We start from the raw sequence: 20,042 nt of genomic DNA, 5'->3' as shown, positions 1-20,042 counted from the left end.
TGATGAGTCAATCATAGGAGGTAAGGAAGAGTGATAGGAGTTACATGAGTCTACTTTCAATAATAAACTAGGTACTCATATATGATTCACTTGAGAATCATGGTATGATGGAGTAGAACATCATAAGTACGATAACAAAAGGATGATAAGGAGTAGGATTTAGGGAATAGTTCGAAACCTTAGGCCTTAAAATCCTAATAACTGTGTCAAGAATGATAGAACCATAGTCCTTAATTTAAAGAAGGTTTATTTAGAGCATATCACATAGAGAAACCCTAGAGTTATAGGTGGTATATTCTAAACAATCATGTGTTTAGAGTAAACATGTTAGAACTAATTGTATTATAGGAAGTAGTCCTCAGTAGCACATAGATATGGTATACTATTCTGTTAGTACTTCCAAAGAAAACTAGGTTAATTTCAACTATCCCAAGCCATTTTGTTTCAAGATTGTCTCATTGCAAATGTGCAATTTAGATAAATGTTGAGACAAATAGTAGAAATTCACGTATTGTGCTAAGTATCACAACCTAAACCTATCTTATGTGGTGTTATATATTACACATCTGATCCTGATGTTTAGGGATGTCTTACCCAATTATTATATTCAGGCATATAAGGATGTGTATTATAAACACAAAGCTGATTTTTCTTGGATTTTCTTGAATCTTCATTGATTGACTAGATCCATACATGAAGTTTGACTTTGATATGCAAATGCATGTTGCAATATCAAGCTCTTACTTGATGTTATAGGTCTAGAGGGTAAAGGTAGTCGTGTGAGGAAGTGACGAATTATGAAGATTTGAAGACAAGATGAAGGTTCACTTGAAAAAGGAAGTAAAATTGTGGGAAGCAACCACAACAATCAAGGAAGGACCAATCAAAACTTACTTTTATCCTTAATCAAGGAGTACTTCAACATGGAAGTACCATGAAAATGAGAAAATAGTGAATATGGAGCATTAGAAGTGGAGCCATATTCATTATGGAAGAAGTGAATGCAAGTGAAGTCACTTACAATACTATTTTCATAGTGTCAACAAATGGTTTTCTTGCAGAATAAACCCTAGGAGAAGGAAAAATAAATAAATGAAGTCGCAGCTGGTATCATAAGACCGCAGCTGATATAGGATAATCATGAAGAGAAAGTATGTGAAGTGAAGTATATCTTAACTAAAACTATAAAAGTAGCCACAGCTGGTAGGTAGATATTGACTAGAACCATAACATAGCCATAGCTGGTATCCAATAAGCCACATCTGGTACTAGGTAGTCTGCAGCTGGTACCAGATAGCCCACAGCCTGAACATTTCTTTACCCTAATAGAAAGGGGATTCATGAGCTAGTATTTCACAAATGGTATCTCGTAGTTGATAAATATTTAGTTGGAGGACTTACAATGGATACCCACAACAATTGTGGATACACCACAAAGAATTCTTCGTGAGACTTTAGAAAAGTATAAACCTAAACCAGACTTAAACCAACTACCTAACCTTGGGGAGAGGAAGGCTGAATGAGAAGTATTAAGATATAATATTTGGAGTATGATGGACCAAGAAGAAGGTCTGAATCGAGAGGAAGTCCGATCTTATTTTTATAAGGTTGTTGGGAACTACCCATATAAAAGTACTCTCGGGAGATTGTCGGACTGAAGCCGAGGTTCATATCTCGAGGAAGTAAGGGTTATATCTTTACTTGAGTGGGTAATTGTTATTACTCAAAATCAAGAGAAATCAAGTAAGTCTAAGTTAATGAAGTTGGATGAAGAAGTTATCGGAGGATAATCAAAGCTTAAGAACATACTATACGAAGGAGTTTGACCATACTAAAACATAAGCCTATTAGAAAGATTCCTTTCATGGAACCTAAAGAAACCAAATGGAAGATAATTAGTATAAACTAGAAGCCATGATTGGATGGACTAAATGAGTCTAATCCATTCGTAGGAATAAACCACCAGGACCATGCCTATTGTAAATACCTTACCAAGTACCATTACTTTCGTTATGGTAGTAAGGGAAAACAATACCCTGCTTTAAATGAATCTTTTAGAATTAAGGTTTGGACATCACAGCTGGTACACCATAGTGCCATATTACATCGCAGCTGGATTATCGCAGCTGGTATAACCAAGTTTTGAGTACCCAAATAAGTAGATGTCACCACAACCATTAGTAAAGCCCATTAACACAATAAGATGTCCTAAACCAAGGATCTTTGAAGAGTAAGACTAGAAGATTAGAGTGTTGGAAGAAATCATAGAATTGAAGAAAGTATCAGTGCCAAACATCAGAAGACTTAGGAAGGATACGGACAAGGGATATATTCAACTATATCTAGTGTGATCATCATGGAGTTGAAGGATGGTGATCTGTTCAAGACATTTCAACGTTCCGAAACATGAGGGCGTTCGAACTTCGGGACGAAGTTCAGTTTAAGGGGGAGAGGCTGTAATATCCCAGGTTTAGAGGCTACAAAATGAGAGAACACCAAAGTGTGCATTGCATTCATGCATAGAAAATCCGGGAAATTTTCGCGCTTCAAATAAAATTTACCACAGTAACTGAAGTTTCACTTGACTTGCTGGAATTGAAGTAGATCATCAAGTCAAGCGCTATAAACTTCACTGTGATCTTTGTTAAAACCTTGTTTTGGGTAGAGATGATTTGATCTATGGATTAGATCAAATCGAATTATATTTACAACCACACATTCTTTAAGAATCAAACCCTAACTTATTAACACTTAAAAGTTAGCAACTACCTTTGTGTGTAAATTAATTCACTTATAAACTTATTACCAAATAAGGTAAACCACAGGGTCTAAAGTGCATAAAAGCCACACATTCTTATTTAAATCATAACTTATTAAGTATATGGAATATCATAAAACTAAATCCATTTACATTACGAGTTATAGTTCAAACTATTTGAATCAAACTAACTATGAGTATTTTGGAACTCATATGATCATGCCTTGGTGAAATCAAACACCAACTATCCAAATTTGAGGAATAACCTTCAACCTTGATCTTTTGATCAATATTATAATATAAATCCAATCCAATATGATATAGTGACTCATCCACAATAATAAAACCATCCACAAGATATTTAGTAACAAATGCCACTTGGCTATCCAAAAATAAATCATATGAGAGGATAATGATCTTGCCACATAGGATGAAAATATCTACATGACTTGCATTCCAAGCTTTGCCACCTCATGCTCAAAGGATTGCTATGGATGAGGGCATGACAACCAAGCACCTTACTCATCAAACCAACACAAGAGTCACCACCTATGTGTCATGACACTAGAGCTTGCCCAAGCCTATAAATAGAGCCACACCCTTCATCCATTTGATCATCAAGTACCATCATACATGGGGACAAACACCTAGAGCCACTCCATGTTAATTAGCTAGAATCAAGATGAAGAAGCTAGGAGGTGGAGGCATACCACAAGATGCAGGTTTATCAGATTTCCTGAAGAACAAGCTACATAAGATTGCAAGGTAGAATTCCTAGGCAAACCATATATTTAGAGGATCGTATCATCAAATCTTGAGTAGGACCTTCGGCTATTCCAAGACATTGAGAAGTGAGAGAAATTATAATACTAACCATAGCCATGTTCATACAAAAATATTAGAGAAGTACTAATCCTAGATGTTCAAGTCAATATTTAATCTTGGAGGTGAGAACCCTATTTCAATCACAATACCTTAGCAAACCAATTCCATGATCATCACAACTTGGTATTAATTATAAACCCTAAGAATCTAGGGTGAGTGTGATGAGAGGAATATTAAAGAGGGATTAGTGAGGAATGAGTAGATCTTGTCTAATGCATGATTATACCTTGTAGATATAGGTGCTAAGTTAAACCCATATGATTAATAAATATCATCTACCACATAAAATAATAAGTATATCACTAGTAGTTAACCCCAGGCCAAACCTCATGCCTTGTATGGAGGAGTAACCCTAGCCAATTTAGCATAACCTAGCTTATGCTCATATTCTAATCCTAGTTGTGTATCACCTTGGTAATCACTACTAAAATCCTAGACCACATTTGAAGTTCAATTCAAGTATCACTTTGGATTATAAGTAGAACCCTGCCATACCTCATGCCTATTTAATACTTCAATTAGTGAAGTATTCCCAAAACCATAAACCTTGTCATATGGAACCAATCTACATAAAATGATATGCCTAACTTGTGTATCATGTGCCACAAGTAGAAACCAAGCCATATATACCTAAGCTTAAGTGTTATTTAAGTGAGTAGAGTGAACCAACATCCAATCCTATTTTCTATTCAAGGGAACTTAATTAGTTAACCCTGTAAAATAATGTTTTATAAAATAGAATTACCTTAGTATACAAGTGAATTAACCATAATGAGATTAGGATCTATTTTAAATAATTCAAGTAGTAGTTTGTTAAGCAAGATTATCTAACATAGAGTGAATCCAACCATCTTCTTAAAACCCTTGGAAACAACTCTCTACATAAAATCATGCACCAATCCCATTTTTATTACCACCTATTATAAACTCTAACCATAATAAAAATTATATGAGAACAATCCATATTGTTAAGCACACTAGTTAAATCTAATAATATTTTCACCAGTCACATGTTATCATATTCCAAACCATTTAAACAAATTTGGTTTCTAAATAAAAGAGAATTGAGATAAATACTTACACCCATTTCTACTCTACTCAAATATCATAAAATATAACCAATATTGCAATGTGTGTTTAAACAACAACATTATGCAGGGAGCATGGCTATCAAATTGTTTTGATGTTCAAATTATTTTGAACCTGCAAAACAAAATAGAAATCAGATCTGAATTCAAATAGAAATATCAAACATAAAATAAAAACAGAAAATAGAAATTTGAAATAAGAAAGGAGGGAAACTTACCTGGCAGGCCGAGCAGCACCGCAGCAGCCCATCACCACCACGTCCACCAAGCCCAAGACGTAGCCCAGCCCAACGGAAAACGGTCCGCGTACCGTTTCGCGATTAAAAAGAAGGTCGCCGTCGTCGTCTTCTTCTCCGAGCTCGACACCGCGGCAGCGCCAGTAGGCCACGAGCTCGTCGGCGATAAGGATGACCCTGGATGTCGCAGACCATCTCAGAGCCACGCCCAACTCTTCTCGCGTCCGAGCATATCCAGAAGCAAAAGATCTTCGCCCATAGGAACCCTCCAGGCACCGCCACCTCCCGACCGTCGTCGTCGTCGTGTCGAGGCCTCAGAGCTTCCCTCGGCCTATAAATAGGGAGGGAAGAACCTCCGTGATGTCCTTGTTCATCTCCGCCCCTTCATTCACTCTCGGGCCCTCTCTATCTCTCGATTCCATCTGCTCCAGTTCGCCGGTGTCGAGGAAGAACACGGCGGTACATACCACCCCAGCCTCCGGCGCATGGTCCAGGAGGAGCGCCTGGACTCAAGGAGCACCCTGGAGGAGCAGAGCATCAAGGGGAGCAAGGAAGCGGCTCAATTTCGGCGTTCCCTTCTGCGGCACATCGCCGGGAAATCGCCAATCGCCGTCGTCTCCGACCACCTCAAGCCTCGCCGAGGGTCTCGTCGTCTTCCCGGTGAGCACACGCATCCCCGCATCTACTCTTGCTTCCTAGAACCCTCTCGTAGCTCGAGATTCATCATTCACCGGAGTGCGCCGCCGCAAAGACATGGATGCCGATGATGCTCCAGTGAGCTATTCGAGTAGACGACCACACCATCGGGTTCAGTAGATCGAGAGGAGTCCATTAGTACTAGCCGCGCATCTCGGGGAGCCCAGAATCGGCGTCGCCGTCGCGTTCTGCCTCGCCGGCGTCAAGCCACCGGTGATGTCGACGTGGCAGTGGGACCGTTGACCACTTTGACTCGGTCAACTGCCAACGAGGCAGCTGACCCGGGACCAGACCCCACATGTCCGTCTCGGACTAGAAACGAATCGGTATCTTTAGTATTTTTGTTTAATTTCAAATTCTAAAATTGCAAAAACTTTGTAATATCATAGAAAATTCATTTCAACTCAGAAAAATATAAATAATATATCAGAATGCTCACAAAAATAAACTCTATTCAAATATAATATAAAACAAAAATGTGTGTCAAAATAAAATTTCACTTATTTTTAACTTTGTTAATTATGCCTTTTCAATTATTAAAAATACAATTTGAATTCAATAACTAGTAAAGTTATAAAAATTAAATTTTAACTATTTAGTAACTAAGTAAAATGTTAAGATTAATTTTACTTATCATATTTACATTAACTTAATTATTAGTGGTAATTCATAAACCCTAATTTGCAAATTACCATTTTCTTTAAATAGTAATAACTCAAGAAAATATTATAAGCTAATATTATTTTGATAATTTAAAACTTGTTTACTTAAACATCTTTAGTTAACAAGTTAATTATTCTAAAAACTAATAACAATTGTTAAACCCTAGTACTTAATTAAACCTAAACATGAATTGCCCTAATTATTAATTCTTGTGGAAATTAATAAAATATTAAACCATTACTAATTTTGATTCAAAGTAATTAGTAACCACAACTATATTGCCAATCATAATTTTAGGAGTTGTACCATAATTTAGAAACCCTAGTTTTAATTTAAGTAAGACATTGATCTCATTATTTCATGTGTTCATCCATAGTAGTTGCAAACCTAAAACCCTAGGGATTTAATCCATGTGATCATTACACTTTAGAAGCAACTCTAAAACCCTAGTTATGTGTCACATGTGATCATGTGAGATTTACTTGACATGTAAAACCCTAATAAGCAACAATTGAATACATTCGTATGATCCATTAGCATAAACCAAGTCACATTAGATTATCATTTCATGTTCCTATTCTTAATTAAAACCTATATGATTCACTAGTATCACCTAGATATAAACCCTAGCTTGTTAATATATTAGCACCACTGATTATCATGATTAGTATCACACCATTAGGATCAACTTCAATCATCAAACCCTAGTAGAACCATAATGATAAACCCTAGTACCAATCTTGTGTAGTAATGCACATCACATGTTCCTATTCCACTCAACCCTACTTAGGAAATGATAAGCCACTTAGCTTAGAAACCATTAGAGACTATTTAGTAAAACAATTGTGAAACCATAGTAAATCCTAATAGCTAATTTATAGAACCATCTTGACCCTCATCCTTTGATATGATACCATAATCAACCATAGTAATAAACCTGTCAATACTTGTTGTATATAGAACCAATTCTACTTAAGAACCCAACTAGTTCCTATTAGTGGAACTAAATGAATTCAATAGTAAACCCTAGAAAGCCATAGCTCCTATGCATAGTAGTTCATATTCTTACGTAACCTGTTCTTCAAAAGTTATTCTTTTAAAGTACCAATGTCAATCAAACCATAGAAGCCATAGTTCTTACTTGAAATACTAAATATTTCTTAAACAACATGTTCTTCAAAAGTTATTCTTTTGAAGTATAGTATAAGTAATCATCAACTATGATCTGTAGAACTTAAAATTTACAACTGTTCTTTACATATTATTCCATCACTATTCTGTATGTGTATGATTGTTATGATGTCTTATATCACTTGGATATGATGCTAATATAACCAAACCCTAATAAGAATCTTGTTTGAGAACCATTCTAAAAGTGCAACCAACCTAAAGAAATCTTTACAACTTATACATCCTAATTCATCGAGGTTAGGTTACGCTCGGGACGATTGCATCTCATACTATGCATTATAGCATCTTTGCCAGTTCTTTAAACATTGTCCTTACCGGACGATGATGGTATTTCAGAATTTGGAGTTATCACGTATCGAAGCTTTTGCCTGCATAATCTTGCAGTCAAGAAAGGCAAGTTCATCGCTTGCTCATGTCATTTGATTATTTTTATCAAACTATATGCAAAGTACTATACTTATCACTCATGCATTGAAAAGCAAAGTATTATTTTACAATTATGAATATGACTATGTGGTGGGCAATGGAACCATGGTATGTGTTGATATGGTGGAGGTTCCATTGCATGGGTTATATCACCCTAGGATTAATTACCAATGCCGTCCAGTGATTCTAGCGCCGTACATATCGCGTTGACCATAAGATCAATAATGGCTCTGGGGAAGTCAGTTGTATCTTTTCCCTTCTGCACGCCAACGGATTGGTAGAGACGGTGGGGTGTTGGAGGCACTGCCGCAATAGGTTGGGAAATCCTTTTAAATCCCCATCCATTAGTGATGTTAATCTCTACCATCTATGAAGGATTGTCCGGAGTACACCGTGAGTAAAGCCGTATTATCGGGGGAAGTCTACTGGGGGTGTACGGTTGGACAAAAGGGTGGGTTTGCAGTCGCAGAGAAGGCGGTGTGGACTTGGATCTTACACCTGGCCTCACACCAAAGGAAGTGTGGACGGGAAAGAATTCGCCTGGTTGGCAACAAGGATAAGGTCTCTTATGGGAAAAGTAACGCACCTCTGCAGAGGATACTGAATTGTAGTCACTCCCTGTTCCGGAAGGAAGCTGCGAACGCGGGCAGAAAGGAACTCCACGAAGTTCTGGTCAACCTGTGAAGACTGACGGGCATAGTTTTCAGAATAAAATAAACCTTTTGAAGAAATGTTTACAAAAACTTGCATTGGCCTATGACTTTCTGGTCTATGGCTGTAGCTAGTGCATGATACACATATTTCCTAATATGAACTTGCTGAGTACGCTCGTACTCATTCTATCTCGTTTGAACCCCCTTCTTAGAGCAAGGCACCGAAGGAGAAACTACCGTGAAACTCGAAGACAAAGGAGTCAACTGCAACAAGGTGAAGAAGCAAGCAAAGAAGCCAATGGAGTCAACTACTGTATCAGCTAGAGTGGAACTTAGACTAGTAATAGAAGGGAACATTTCCCTAATCCTAGCACCTAAGTAGCTAGTTGTCTATAGCAAGCCAAGTAGCTCTTTAGCTTGAGTTAGCAATAAGTTAGTCTACGAGTCATTCTTCTGGAGCTTTATTTGAACTTTTACCTCACTGTAAAGTAGGAGGCTGTGTTGATCTTCTGTAAACAGTTTGTGTATCCTTCTATAGACATGCCTTGGACTCGCATATGTTTCTGTTGTACCACTCTGAGAGATGTAATATGAGTGGAACGGTGTTTCACTTGTGTTATGTCAACGACTTGTGTACTACACCATGCAGTGGTACGCTGGGTCATCACATCGACCTAGTTGGAGTTGGAATAAAAAAGCATGACCATTACTTACATTTTTGCCACAAAACTACTAGTACGTTTTTTTTTGAAATGGGGGTGTTACCCGGGCTTCTGCCACAAAACTACAAGTCCGCGTATTTTCCTGGATGTCACCGATATATACGCGGACCCTCACACACGGGCCACCCACTTACTCACTCAAGGCCCGCAGCCCAAATAGAACAGCGACAACAACTCAACTGAAACGAAATGATACAGTGGGATAGTACAGTGAGGTTCAGAGAGTCGTCTTCCCAACAGTCAAGGGGGTGGGTTGGTCAAACATGAGGAATCCATGGCGTCCATCAAATCCCTAGAGAGTGCACTCTAATTCCGGTGATGGAGCTGTAATTCCCGGTGCCTTCCTTGCCTATATTATCGAGTTCACATCCCTCATATAAAAACAAATTTTGGAAGAAACAAGATTGAATATTTTCTAGATGAAGTAAAACGGCGAAAGCGATTCACCTTTAGCTTAGCGAAGCTTGCTCCTTATAAATGACATGGATGGAAACATTTAAATGAATTCATACGTCCTACGGTAGGTCAGTAGCTTAGCATCTTTTGATTATGAGCTTGGTAGAGCAGTAGGTCAGAGGTTATGAGATTTCGTGCGTTCTTTTTCGTATTCATTCCAAAAAAAAAATTAGTGTCTCAACGAGAAAATTTTCGTGCTTAGGTCCCTAGGACATATTGATGACTTAAAACACAAAGTATCACCTTGTGGGTTTCCAAGCAGAATATGATGATTCACCATTCCGCATGAAACATACACGACACAATGCTTAATAATAAATTAAAACATTATGAACCACTCCCTCCTTCTGATATCAAACATATGTCATTTGAGGGAAATCGTTCCGAAGTTTCACTATTCATATAGATTACTAACCGGCATTGGTAGATGAAGTTAAATCCACTGTTTTGATTGGAAGTGGCTTAATTTGATGGTAAGTGATCGATGGGCAAAGTTTTAATTTAGCGGCCGTGTCTAGATTTTACTAAATCATACCGGAATTCGATCACCTAAACCGTATAACTCGAAATGCTTCTATGAGGAATAGAAGTTCTAACGAGTGCAAGTTTTCGTAATTTAGTTGAAAGTTGTAGAATATTATCATTTTCATTAGATCTTGTGGCTAAAAAATCCGGATGATCTCGCACGTGTGACGATCAAGTTACGCCAGGATGGTGTTTGCTACTTCAGTAATATGATTATGTATGTTCTTTGTGTTCATCTCTCATATGTTGAATAAAAAGGTGTGTATCGGTCTAGTTGGAGTTGGCAAAATAAAAGATGACATGATCATTACCCCTGCAATACAACAACCATGTGAATACATGATTTGTTAAATGAGACCGAGTAAACACATATCGAGCGGCTTTTATGAATCATTTGTTAACTTGCGAGTAAGAGGAATATCTCTGTCTAAATGCGAAAAAAATCTTGAGGCACTCTGCCTACACCAATGTCGAGCTTACATATGCCTCATCAGGCCCAAGAGTACGACTTCCAATCAACAAGCATGCGACATGCATACTTTTGCCGAAGATGCCGGCAACACCTCTACCAACCCCCCTTGTTGGTAAACATTTCATAACTTAAATAGGAGTGTGCGAGCGTGTCTCGAGCACAGGAGGAGGCCATGGTCGACAGCCGACAGGCAACATGACCGCGAGCACGAGAACGATGGGCGCCGCCGAAGTAGCTGCGTCCTATTCCACAACGGCACATCATCGCTCCCCAGGCAGAGGAGCAGCTCATGCCACACCATGCCCTCCTGCCGTGCCATGCACACGGGACACGGCAACACATTCATGTGGCCACCTCACTCACATCAAGCAACACCCATCACCAAAATCATACTACTAAGCCAAAACACACGCACGCAATGATCATCCCCTGTCACCTGGAGTGCACTCCTCCTAAACAAACAAAACAACATTTGGTTGGCTTAACCTGGATCACTTGTCACCATCCAAAGCCATGAGCCCTTTTTTGGATGAGCACAAAACGGAACAAACCACCAACCAGGATCACAAGATACCCATGGCCCACGGCCATCATTGTTGTAACAATCAACTCAAAGCAAGGACACCCTCATCCGAGAGGACCGAGACAGAGGATCTCCACGGGAGTTTATGCAGTCCCCAAATCAAGCAAATTCCATGTCACCTTTCACCACCTCGCGGTGATGGCCGCAGACATTAGGATTCGGTAGTGATGAGTAAGCTAAAGCTAATAGGGCTGCTGACAGGCGTAGGGAACCTGAAGTGCCAAGAGTGTGTGCGTGGACCAAGTGCTGACATTTCCTCTTCAAGGGTCGATGCCATGAATATTTTCAGCACTGAAGATTTAAGGATAAGCACTGCCTGCAGCATCCACGGAGCTTGGAGAGGAAGAAGAGAACACTGGGAATGGTTTGTCTAATTCATCAATAACATTTGCGGGCGGATGACCTTTAATTAATACGTACCTTCTCACACATGCCACCCACTTACTCAAGGCCTGCGGCCCAAACAGCGACAACCACTCTTACTGAAACGAAATGATACACTTAACTGACTATAGACACCTTCAAGTTCAGGCCCTCATATGGGTCCGTCAAACGTTAGGAATGCATGGCGTCCGCCACATTCAGAGATAATGTATTATAATTCCGGTGATGGGTGTGTAATCGAATCCCGGTGCCTTCCATGCCTATCCTGTCTAGTTCATATCCCTTGTATACATACAAATGTTGGACGAAACGAGATTGACATTTTTCCTAGATATAAAGAAGTAAGAAGACGGTGAAAACACTATTCATCTTTAGCTTGTTAGGGCAGCTTGCTCCTTATAAACAACATCGATGCTAGCATTGAAATCAAGACACAGGTCCTAGGGTAGGTCAATAGCTTAGCATCCTTTGATTACGAGCTTGGATTTTTTGAGCTTTTTCGTATTTCTTCCAAATAAAAATAGTATCTTGACAAGCAAAATATAATATCACACTTAGTTCTATCTGACCGCAAATGACTTGAAACATAAAAGAACCCAATATGACGATTAACCATTTCCGCATGAAACAAACATTACACATTACTCGGTAACATGTTAAAAAGTTATGAACCACTCCCTCCTACTGAGGGCAAACACAAGTCGGTTGAGGATTTGGATCGGTCCATCATTCTAAAGGTTCACTATTCATATGAGATTGTTTACCACCATTGATAGGTGAAGTTCATATTATTAAGCCCATTGCTTTTATTCGAAGTGGCACAAGATTATGGTAAGTGATGGCCAAAGTTCAAATTCAGGGGCCATGTCTAGATTTTAATACACCATATTAGAGTTAGACAACCACAACCCTATAACTAAAAATGCCTCTACGAGTAAAAGTTCTAATAAGTGAAAGTTTTTGCAATTTACTCATATATCGTACAATGCAAGGTCTTTATTAGCACGGTCGGTAATTAGATCGTGTGTCTAACACAATTTTGATGAAACTCAACTGAAACGAGATGATACACTTAAGTGACGAACAACACATCATGGTTCGGAGACTCGTCATCCTAGCAGTCACAGGACACAATGTGGGTCAAACATTAGGAATGCATGGCGAAAGTCATATAAAAAAAGAACATATTCTACTTCGGGTGATGTCGATGTAATTCTCGATGTCTTCCATGCCTATACTTTCTTGTTCATATCGCTAATATACATATGAATGTTGGACGAAACCAAATAGGGTATTTTCTAGATACAAAAGTAAAAATAATGAACACTCTAGCTACTCATCTTTAGGTTACATAAGCTCGCTCCTTATACATGACGTGGATGATAGCACTGAAATAAAGTCATAAGTCCTACGGTTTGTCAGTACATTAGCATAGTTTGATTATGAACTTGATCGAGCAGTAGGTTTGAGGTTTCTTTTTCGAGAGTACGCTAATGACATACCTCCTTTTTTAGCAAGATAATTTAAAAGAGTTCAACGTTTGGTCCTATCGGACCGCATATCGATTGAATAAACTTAAAAGAACCCCCCATGTAGATTTTCAAGCAGAATATAATGATTCACCATTCCTCATGAAACAAACATTGCGCAATACTTACTAAAGATATAGAACAAGGCAAACCACTCCTCCCTCTTTCCGATGGCAAACATACTTCGGTTGAGGATTTGGATCGGTCCATCGTTCTAAAGGTTTCATTATTCATATGGGATTTTTTTTATCAGCATTGATAGATGAATTACATATTATTAAATCCGCTGATTTTATTTGAAGTACATAACTTTTTGGTAAGTGATGGCTAAATTTCAAATATAAGCCATGCATAGATTTTAATACACAATATTTGAATTTGATAACCACGGCCCTATAATTCAAAATGCCTCTATGAGTGAAAGTTCTAGTGAGTGGAAGTTTTTATAATCTACTAAAAAATCATACAATGCAAGGCCTTTATTAGCATGGTCATTAGATCTTGTGTCTAACACAATCTCGATGATTTGGCATCTCTGATGAACAAATTATACGAGGACGACAATCAATACTTCAGTTATATGAATGTATATGTTCCTCTTGTGTTCGCCCCTCATGTTTTATATCAAAAAGCGTTGTATTGATCTTCTTGGAGTTGGAAATAAAAAAATAGCATGATCATTACTGTTATTTTTTCACACAATTTTTTTTTCTTGAGAAACAATACATAAACACAGACACTGATAGATATGTACATACACTCACCTCTACGAAAGCACACGCACACACACACTGCCCTGAGAACCTCCGAGAGCCCGACTCTGAGAGACTAAGTCGGCGGGTCTTGAGATTCAAGAACTCACCACATGCGCCTCGCTATCGCGATGGACGGTGGCAGTCGTCGTGGGTCTGGGCTTCCGCCTAGATCCATCGTTGGCGTGGCCTCTGGTCATATGGCGGCGCGGTTGGCGCCCGTCATGGGTGGTTGTGATGAGTTCTTCTTCCTCCACATCATCCACTTCCTCCATCTCAATCTTCACATCTTTCTCCTGCTCCTTCACACCCCCCTCTTCCTCCTCATCATCTTCTTATCCCTCATTTTGTGTGGCGCTGGTGGCCTCGCTTGTATCATAGATAATTTCGTGAAGGGCGGCATCATTGTCCCTCTACACACAAATTCAATGCTGACGACTGTCCAGGCTCCTATGTTATGCGCACAAAAAGACCAATGCAAGTGACCACGTACCTCGTAGGCATCGAATCCACCAGACGGCGCCATTCCGTTGAACACATTGTCGACATTAACCTTGCTAGGAGCAATGAACATACAAGTATTAGAGCCTACTAATCACACCACATCAGCAAAAGCAGGATGTTCTAAGCCTCTACATGCTAGCATTAGTAGCATACTTACACCAGGGAGATGTTCAACAACCTCATCAGGCAAATATTGCAAGCAAAAGCAGACAGGAAAGTTCTGTAGCCCTCTCTAATGGCCAACATCAGGTTGAGGTCTTGCAAAAGGTCCTTGGCGATGCTTCTTGCAAGCCCTAACAACCTCAGCAGAGGTGGCTTGCATGTACATCTGCAGATGGAAGCCGGCATCCTTATAGGTGAAGACGAGCGTGTCATGGACGGCCATCTGGACTTTTATGACCAACTCCCTCTGGCCTTTGAAAAAGGCGAGCCATTCTCTCTTCCGCTACAGTTGGACGTTGTTCTCGCACCACTTCTCCGGGTAGATCGACATTGATGTAATGTGGACAAACATGTATGCCATTGTTGGTGTGGTCACCACCCTGCTTCCATGTCACGGTACTACTGATCATGCTCGAGGAACCGAAGATGTAATGGAACATGCAAAAGTAGTACTACATCACGATTCTAACCTTAATCGAACGACCCTAGCGGAAATCAGATGAACTACAGCTGGATCTAAAAACCCTTGTCGAGATCGAAAGGGGGAATAGAACTCACCATCATATGGACTGGGAGTGGCCCCGACGGAGGTGGAGGAGGCCTCGTCGATCTTTCATTTCTTGTGCGTCGTGCCAAAGCTTCTCCCCACAAGAAGGAGGAGGCCGTTGATGGGCTATGAGAGGCGGTGCCAACCAAGGGAGAGACAGTGCAATGGCGTTTTCATAATTTACACAAATATCATAATTAGAAATGCATCTACCAGTAAAAGTTCAAAGGAGTGGAAGTTTCCATAATTTACACAAATATCATACAATGCAAGGTTCTGTATTAGCATGGTCAATAATTAGATCGTGTGGCTAACACAATCTCGATGAAGCTCAACTGAAACGAAATGATACACTTAAGTGGCGAACAACTAATCCAAGTTCAGAGACCCATCATGCTGGCAGCTCTGGCCGGGCATAAAAAACCGAAACCGAAGCCCGAACCCGAAAAAACCGGGACCGAACCCGAAAAAACCGAAAATTCGGTGTTCGGTTACCAGCTCGGTCTTGGACATGGGATGACCGAAATTTTATCGGGCTGTTCGGTTGTCGCTAGGCAGAAACCGATACGACCGAAAAGACCGAGCTCTTCCCCAGAAATAGAATTAATTCACACGCGTAGCGCTGCAGCCTCGTTCCTTTCCCCATTCCCCTCGCTCCTTTCTCCCTTGACCTAGCAATTCGACAGAGATTAGTGCGCGCCGCCGCCGCCGCCGCACTACCTTGCCCATCCACCTTCGCTGACCTTGCCTACTTCTCTGACCACGGGCACCAGCAGCCGCAAGCCCACAGTACGCAGCTCTGCCGCCGCTGGTCTGCCACACCACACCTCGCCGCCGCCCACCAGGCCGACTCCGCCGCCAGCCATTAGGCCGACTCCGCCGCATCTCCGACCATGGGGCCGGCAGCCGCAAGCCCAGAAGACGTAGCACCGCCGTCGCGCCCCTGCCTCACCACCTCGTCGTGCCGTTTCCAAAGGCGAGTCACCTTGCAGGTTCAGAACCCCGACGGCCGATGCAAGAACACAAGGCCACAAGGCCGGCGATACGAACTGCTATTCCTTCGAGCAGTGTTGCGATCTTGCGTCTTTGCGATTTACAAATACTTCCTTGCCTCACGCTTTCTCTGCTCTGCCTCCGAGCAGTGTTGCAAACTTGCATCTTTTCAAGTTACGACGAATCTTCCCTTGTCTCTTTTCTCTCCTCTGCTAGAAGCCTAGAGTGCTGAAGTAATAGTTGATTACTGATTCTCTGTGATCCATTTTGTACGCTAGTTACTTTTATTTGGCTAGATCTGAGATGCGTTTGCTGTTGAGAATGGACAGCGATGCAATTTTCTTACTGCGTTTCAGTAGATGGCATCTGAATCTGAAGATGCAAATTGGCGTGATCAATATGTACATTAGGATGGGATGAACTTGTGCATTTTTGTTGTTGTCATTCTGTATATACTGTGCTGCCATTTTTCTCTATTTGGTCTATACGGTCATGACCGAAGACCGGACCGAAAAGACCGAAGACCGAATACAAAAAGACCGGAAAGACCGATGCTAATACGGGTAGCATTCTCAGATGACCGAAATTGACAAAGACCGAAGAGACCGGACCGAGCAAACCGAACAGACCGAACGCCCGGGCAGACTGGCAGCCATATGGTGTTGACTGGGTCAAACATTAGTTATGCATGGCGACAGTCACATAAAAAAAGAACGTATTCTAGTTGTGGTGCTGTGAGTGTAATTCTCGATGTCTTCCATGCCAATACCTTCTTATTCATATCACTAATATACATATGAACGTTGGATGAAACCAAATAGGATATTTTCTAGATAAAGAAGTAAAAATAATGAACACGCTATTCATCTTTATCTTACATAAGCTCACTCCTTATAAATGAAAAGGATAGTAGCATTGAAATAAATTCATAGGTTCCATGGTAGGTCAATAGCTTATCCTCGTTTGATTATGAGCTTGATCGGGCGGTAGGTCTGAGGGTTTTTTTCCGAAAGTACGCCAATGAAATACCTTTCTTTAATAGAAGGCATGCAAGGTAATTTACAGATTTCAATGCATAAGGGTTCGAGGTAATGAGATTTCCTTTTTGTTCGGTATTCTTTCAGAATAAATATAGTATCCTGATGAGCAAACTATCATGTTTGGTTCTCTCCCACCGCATATGGATTTGAACAAAAAAACTTAAAAGAACACCCGTGTAGATTTTCAAGCAGAATATGATGATTCACAATTCCTGACGGAACAAACATTACACAATGCTTACTAGAAAATTGAAACATTACAAACCACTCCCTCTTTGGCTCTTTCAGATGGCAAACATATGTCGGTTGATGATTTGGATCGGTCCATCATTCTAAAGGCTCACTATTCGTATGGGATATTTTTTACCAGCATTGGTAGATGAAGTTCATATTATTAAATCCTCTGCTTTTATTTGTAGCGGCATAACTTTTTTGGTAAGTAATGGACAAAGTTTAGTACCTCGTTCGCCACGTCGCATTTCGCAGTTTCTAAATCTGGCACAGCAACACCCATGAGGCAAAATCACGCGCCCAAAACACCCGCACGCAAGACTATCATTACCTGTCGCTGGAGTGCACTACTAACTAAACAAACAGCATTTGTTTGGCATAACCCGGATATCACTTGTCACAATCCAAGAGCAAAGCAAAGCCACGAGGCTTTTCTGGATGAGAACAAAACGGAACAAACCACCAACCAGGATCACAAGATACCCACGGCCACGGCCACGGCCAACATTATTGTAACATCAACTCGTCAAAGCAAGAACTCCTGATCCGAGACAACAAAAACAACAAAAACGCACACACGGAGCGGTCACAGGATTCGCATGGCACGGGATGATATGCAGCCTCCAAATCGAGCAAATTCCCATGTCGCCTTTCACCAGGCCGCAGACATCACACACTCCTACTCCGGGTAGCGAGTGATGAGTGAGCTACAGCTCGTAGCTGGGGGCAGCTAGCAGCAGTGGAGTGGAGCTGCCCAAGAGTGACCAAGTGCTAACTTTTCCCTTTGGAGAAATGCTACACTGGACGGTGACATGACTATTTTCAGCACTCCCCCACACCAGGCAACGGCCAGGCTGCCATGCCACTGCTCAAGATTCAAAGATAAACACTGCACTGCAGCACCCAGATCCCAAAGTAAAAGAAGCATGGACCATCAGCAGATGGGATGAGCTGCCATGAAGAAGAAAGAAAGGTTGGCACTTGCACAGATCTGGAGCTGCTCGGATGGAAGATGGATGATCATAAACTTCTTCTTACATTGCAATGTCACTACTACAAGCTAACATACTACTACTAGTACCAGTAACATCACAGCTACTTAGGCAAGAACAGATGAGCAGCTACTGCTGCTGCATCACCATCCATTATTAACTCGCCGCTTATATCAACTAATTAGCCGGAAAAACTAAGCAACAGTACCAGGAAAAACAGGGTAGCTACTCGATCTGCTCTCATCTTCTGATGCCGCGCGCCTTTGGTTCCTCTTGGATCTTGGCTTGTTGGTGGTCGGGGATCTCAGGAGGCGTAGATGACGCCGGAGGAGAGCGCCATGAGTAGGATGGCGGCCTTCTCCTCCTCGCCGAGGCGCCTCTTGCGCCGCATCCGGCGCCGCTGCTTGAGCACCGCGTCCTTGCCGAACCCCACCATGCGCAGCTCCACCGTCACCTTGCCCCACGGCCCCACGCGCTTGCTCTTCTTCGTCGTCTCCGGCTGCTGCTGCTGCTCCTCGTCTTCTTCCTCCTCCTCACCGCCGGCGTCCTCCGCGCAGGCCGCGTCCGCCGCCGCCACAGGCTCCCGTCTCTTGGGCCCGTCCAGCCCCAGCGCCTCCCGCCGCTTCTTCCTGTACCGGATCCCGCACGCGTTGCACAGCGACTGTTTTTCGAACACGACAAGAAAAGAAAAAACCAGATCGGTCAGATCAGGCGCCGGAAACAGACCAAGAGGCGCGCAGATCGGGAGCACGGAGCAAGGCAGGCGGAAAAATAGAGCAGATCGGGGGCGCTCACACACCTTGGGTCCCTCGGGCCCGCCGCGCCAGAGCGGCGTCTTGGTGGCGTAGCAGTCGGTGCAGGCCTTGGGGTTCCCGGACGCCGCCGCGCGCCCGTCCGGATCCAGCGATCCGCTCCCCTGCCGAACAGATCGAGCAACAAAAATAACGTCAGGTTGAAGCCCAAAACCTTGTACCGAATCGCAGATCAAGCTCGAAAACCCGCGGATCGGGGCTCACCTTCTCGACGGAGGAGTCCATGCCGCGGATCTGCCCACGCCGCGGATCGGAGCTCGCGGTCCCGCCTCCGCGCAGCACCGGCGATCCGGCGCGGATCGCGAGGGTTTAGGGGTTAGTGGTCCCCGATCCGGCGCAGATCTCCGCTCCCGGAGCGATCCGGCCGCCGCCTGCTCCCGCTGGCCGGATGCTACCAGTTCGCCGCAAGCTCGGACGCCCGATCGGCAACGGCAGGGGTTTGGAGCGGCGGGAAGGGGGAGGTAGGAGGAGGATGGGGTTGGGGACTTGGGGGTAGGAGGAGAGATAAGGGGCCGGGATTGGGATTTTGGATCTCAAAAATGGGGAGGGATGCTGTGGAGGGAAACGGAAAAGCGTGGAGGGAAAGAGGGGCGGTGAAATTGGGGCCGTATTTGTACGTGCTCGATCGATCGGCAGCCGGCTGGCTTCTGTGTTTTGTTTTGTCGAGTGTCGAGAGGAGTGTTGTTTTGTTTTGGGGGAGGCTGAGCGCCTACGGCTACGCTTGGTTTGGGGCTTTTCGACA

At 42.1% G+C, this 20,042-nt stretch overlaps 1 protein-coding gene across 1 annotated transcript; it reads right to left on the bottom strand.

The window, feature by feature from the left end:
* Positions 1–18,513: 18,513 nt before the first annotated feature.
* On the bottom strand, positions 18,514–19,686 carry LOC127291990 (uncharacterized). The gene is made up of 3 exons (XM_051321334.2): positions 19,505–19,686; positions 19,288–19,404; positions 18,514–19,149 (listed from the first exon to the last, which is right to left on the bottom strand). Exons 1-3 carry the CDS (start codon positions 19,523–19,525, stop codon positions 18,793–18,795), a joined length of 495 nt encoding a protein of 164 aa, XP_051177294.1. The 5' UTR covers positions 19,526–19,686; the 3' UTR covers positions 18,514–18,792.
* Between the last annotated feature and the right edge of the window lie 356 nt (positions 19,687–20,042).

Source organism: Lolium perenne, chromosome 4 (assembly GCF_019359855.2).
Source record: "Lolium perenne isolate Kyuss_39 chromosome 4, Kyuss_2.0, whole genome shotgun sequence".
NCBI lineage: Eukaryota > Viridiplantae > Streptophyta > Magnoliopsida > Poales > Poaceae > Lolium > Lolium perenne.
The sequence above is the reverse complement of the archived record's forward strand: the minus strand, read 5'-3'. Positions and strand labels throughout refer to the sequence as shown.

Bases quoted from the DNA above. Each gene is read 5' to 3' on its own strand.
- LOC127291990 (XM_051321334.2), bottom strand. From the start codon at position 19,525: ATGGACTCCTCCGTCGAGAAG. The intron at 19,405-19,504 runs GTGAGCCCCGAT...TCTGTTCGGCAG, and splicing joins TGGACTCCTCCGTCGAGAAG to GGGAGCGGATCGCTGGATCC. The intron at 19,150-19,287 runs GTGTGTGAGCGC...TTCGAAAAACAG, and splicing joins GCGGGCCCGAGGGACCCAAG to TCGCTGTGCAACGCGTGCGG.